The following is a 4,732-nucleotide window of genomic DNA, read 5'->3' on the forward strand; positions in this document are numbered from 1 at the left end:
AGGTGGACTCCAGGAGATGGTGGAGGACAGGAAGGCCTGGAGGAGTGTTGTCCATGGGGTCACGATGGGTCAGACACAACTTTGCGACTAACGACAACAAATTATATGGATAAAAAGGTAAAGGTTCCCCTTGACATTAAGTCCTGGCATGCCTGACTCTAGGGGGCAGTGCTCATCTCCGTTTCCTAGCCGAGGGAGTCAGCGTTTGTCTGCAGACAGACTCCGTGGTTATGTGGCCGGCATGACTAAACACCGAAGTGCACGGAACGCTGTTACCTGCCCACCGAAGTGGTACCTTTTTACCTACTGGCATTTGCATGCTTTTGAACTGCGAAGTTGGCAGGAGCTGGGACAGAGCAATGGGAACTCACCCTGTTGTGCAGATTCAAACCGGCGACCTTTTGATCAACCAGCCCAGCAGCACAGCGGTTTAAACCACTGCACCACCTGCAGACACACATTTATAAACAGATACTATAATTTAAATAGAAAATGAGTGACTCTCACCAGTTGAATTGTGGACCTACTCAGTCAACTAGCTGTTTATGGGCAACTTCAAGGCCTCTGCTCTCCCTTCTTTTTTACCCGTTTGTGGGTGTTTTTTAATCTTTAACCTGGATTTGGATTACACTGCTCCACAAACAGAAGACTGTCCTTTGTAAAGTAGGGCATGTGGAGGTCCTACTATGGAACCAAGAACTAAAAATTTGCTATTATGATACGTTCTGTTTGAAGTTACCATGGCACTTGCATGTATATAACAGGGCCAAAACATAACTAGTGTTTGGCAACCATGGGTTTTCCCCATTTTTACCCTAGACTAGTAACAGGAGGCCTGAACCAGTTCAGGGCCATTTCATGGGCGTCAATGGGACTTTTAAGGTCTGCATCTACTCTAGTATAAATAAAAAAACAATTTAAACAAATTTGTTTCGGTTGAGTTAGCTTCTTATCAAAGAATCATAGAATACTAGAATTGGAAGGGCCAAGAAGGCCATCAGGTCCAACCTGCTGCTCTTGCAGGTCACCAATGTATACCATCCCACTCAGATGACTGTCCAGTTTCAGAGGAAGAAGCAGGGGATGGGGAAGAAATAATGAGGCTAGAGGAAGAAGGGGGTAATAGTAGAGCAAAAGGTATGCTGGAAAGAAAGAGAAAGGCAAGAAAGAAAAAAAAATCCTATCCCAACACTGTCCGACATTGTTTTTTTTAAGCAGGCAGGGAGTGTAAAGGTTTGTGGGTACCACTACAATTCCTCACAGGAGCCACGTTGGGGGCCCCTGATCTTGGGACACAAATCCACAGACCCTCTACCAAGGTTCCTTGAAACCTTACCTGTTTCTGAGCTGAGAGGCAGCAAGTTTGAGAAAAGAAAGGAGTCGATGACATGCTCTGAATGATATCATTAGAGGAGCAGTAAAGATTTAAAATCTTTCAGGTTCTAAAATGACTTAATTTATTGCATCTGGTGAATAGCTTTCAGATTAAGCAGCTTATTTCAAATAAAACAAAGGGGAAGTTTCACCTACTTATTAGTAATAGCAAACATCAATTATTTAACCAACTATTTTTGCCCTAGTATATTAAGGTTCTAGTCTTTGTTTGCAAACTGTTTTATTGAGGAGTTATTTAATTGTGCCACCTAGGCAAATTAATCTAGCATAAAATTGGAAATTAGTGAATTTTATTATGCTTAATGGCCTAAAATGTGGGAAGGTGAGTCAGGATGAGCATGTCTCTTGCTTACCTTGATCAGCATTTTTCAGCCTTTCAGATACTTCATAAAAGAGTTTTTCTTCTCTTCATAATCTGCAAATGCAGAACTGACAGGATCTGAGTAGAAAGTGATTGGCCTTGATTTATCATTGTTCATTAAGAAAGTATTGGAAAACTTTCTGAGATCAAGCCCTCTCCCAGACAAATAAGCGTTGAGGGTTCTGAAAAACTGGATAAAACGCACATTTCAGAAAGACAAAGCAAACATCTCCAACACACATTTGAATACATAGCTTCTACCCTATTCCCAAGGCTCATATTAGTTTGGCAGTAATGGTTTTATACCGCAGGGGTTCACAACCTAAAAACAGTTTCATAAATTACAGCTGGTATGCTAAATGCTGCCGTCATGAAAACACAAAATACCTGGGGATAACAAGTGTAAACCCACATTTAAGCACCTGTGAAATGCATCTCTGGGAAACCTGAGCCAGTCAGGTTTTGAGACATATTGACATGAGTATTTAAAAAAGCATGTGCAATTTTTTTTGTTTCCATGTCCTACAAACATGCATGCTTCAACAGCAATTGTAAAAGGTGTAGCCGTGCTAACATGCTAATTTCCCCATCTACTTCTCACTAGAGTAGAATTCCTATCTCTCTAGCAATGTAAGACATGCTGTCTTAACTACAGTTAAATCATTTCACAAACTTCTTGATCAACATGGTCTGCTAGCCTCCCCTTTTTGATCTCTTTTTACTTTATTGTTCAATTTGTGTGAAGCATATACACATGCATAATGGACTTATGTCATAACGCTGTAAAATAGTCTCTCTAAACGATGTTCATATACACTGAATAGTTCTATAAAGTTCATAACAATTCAGAAATCTGACCCTTTCCTTCCAGAAATTAAGCATCTTTCCTGAACAAAGCATAATAGAAACAAGCGCTGGCAAAATATGGTTTTCAATATTTTTCAAAAGTTGGTTAGCTAGGCACAGATATAATAGATATAACTTTAGGAAGCAATGTTTTGATAATATTTTAGCAGAAGGCAATAATAAAATATTAGCTCTAAACAAACATGTATATGAATAATACTGCTTAAATGTCATCTTACTCAAAATGACCATTTAGGGAAAGCTACTAATGGACATTACTGTTCAACATTTAATATGTTGTGAAAAAAACTAAATTCACCTCCCATTCTTTAGCAAGTGACTGCAAAGGATCATTCGAAATAGATTTGACATGTTAAATTTATCAACTAAACTATGAACCTAACTGATCCTAACAATTTCTATTAATATATCTATTTCCACATATTTATGCTTTGTGATGCTGCACTGGTGTGCAAACTGAAAAATGCTTATACTTAGGTGACCATTTACTTTGGCTTGATGCTTAGGCACAGAAGTAGCATGGAAAAATTTGAAGTTTTCCTTACCAGTTCTCTGTTTCTGGGGTTGTCCAGAGGTTTCCATGTCTCTTCAGGGCTTAATGGAATTCCCTGCCCCAAACCTCTTAAAATCAGTGCAGTGCATTGAACCAAGACCAGCAGCTTCCACATTTTAGACATTCTGGCAAGAAGTACAAATCTGAAGTCACTCTACTTAAAGGATAAGAACAAACTTTAATTAATTACATAAATAAGCACAAGAATCCCTTTAACCCTTTTCAAAAAATCTTAAGTCACAGAGGCTGTATCTATGGTAGAGTTAATTTGTAAATAAAACAGCCCTAAAGGAGTTCCTAGTTTTATTCCTCCAAAATAAGTATAATCATTCTCAAAGTGAATTACATCTTTTAGAAAGAAAACTGAAAATAACTTTCAAACACTATACATGCACAAATGTGATCATACAATTAAAAAATAAAGCATACCAGTACTTTTTGGCTTTGTCTTCCCGCTGCTTAGCTGCTTAGTAACCTACAATGAAATGGATCACTCCATTTATAGAGCTCTGGAGAGAACTAACAGTCTGATTGACAGTGACATAAGCAGGTGGAGTCTCAAAAGGCAGTAATAACTCTTTTTCTGTCTTTAACAGCCTTCCATTCTTATCCAAGGTGTTTTTCTTTTCTTTTTTCTTTTAGCAGCAACAGGTCTCAATACAGTGCAACAGTTGCTCTTCTTCAACCAAATAAAAATTATCTTATGGAATGAAGCGGAAGCAGGACATTGCAGTTATTTTCCTTCTTGGAAAAGCTAGAAGCTGAAATATCACTCCAAATATAGGAGCACAAATCCGAGCAGATTCGAGTCCCACAGATTTCATATGGAGAAGCAAAGCATCCACTGAAGTGCTAGGGGACACTTTACCTTCACTCCAGTGATTGGCAACACATTAACATTCTTCCAGGGGAAGCCATAATATTTAGCAGCACCCACTGGGCAAACCAAGGCCAATTAAAAACTGAGCCTTCCTTCCCCTGCCAGCAGCTCTCAAGGTGCAGGACTGATCTCAGATTTGGGGTCTGTGAGTATGGGACCCTTTAGGCTTCCAGCCCTTCCTGATTTTAAGATTTTTAAAAATTAAAACTATTTTTTTAAAAACTGGGTGTTTGACATGTTGCTGCTCCCCAGTGCTACCTTAAAATTACAAATGTGTCCATTGGCCCAGAAAGACTGGGGACCCCTTTGTAATATTCTATAAGTACAGCTAAACATTACTGGGGGAGGAGACAATTGCCAAAAAGGCAGAGAATAATTCTGGGTTCTTATTTTCATTAACAATCAGCTGAGGTTAGTGTAAATGTGTATGGGTAAAAGTGACCTCTATTTGATTCTGAAGAAACAGTCTGGCTACCATTCCACAATTTTTCCTTGAGCTCTATGACCTAACTATGAGCTGTCTGACAATTATGAAACCTTGTGCTTAATCTTAAGAGATATCCAAAATAAGTCCCATCTCAACCTGCTATCTATTTGAGCTATGTGGGTCCTAACTCTCATCAATTTATAAGGTTACTGATTATAGGATTCTGTTTATAGATAAATCTTAAAATCA

General features: G+C 38.7%; 1 protein-coding gene across 1 annotated transcript; it reads right to left on the reverse strand.

Annotated features, from left to right (window-relative positions):
- Positions 1–455: 455 nt before the first annotated feature.
- CUNH2orf66 (chromosome unknown C2orf66 homolog) lies at positions 456–4,505 on the reverse strand. The gene is made up of 2 exons (XM_044431988.1): positions 3,169–4,505; positions 456–1,946 (listed from the first exon to the last, which is right to left on the reverse strand). The coding sequence occupies exons 1-2, from the start codon at positions 3,298–3,300 to the stop codon at positions 1,764–1,766; spliced, it is 315 nt and encodes a 104-aa protein (XP_044287923.1). The 5' UTR covers positions 3,301–4,505; the 3' UTR covers positions 456–1,763.
- Positions 4,506–4,732: the final 227 nt, after the last annotated feature.

This window comes from Varanus komodoensis, unplaced genomic scaffold, assembly GCF_004798865.1.
Source record: "Varanus komodoensis strain SLA01 unplaced genomic scaffold, ASM479886v1 scaffold23, whole genome shotgun sequence".
NCBI lineage: Eukaryota > Metazoa > Chordata > Lepidosauria > Squamata > Varanidae > Varanus > Varanus komodoensis.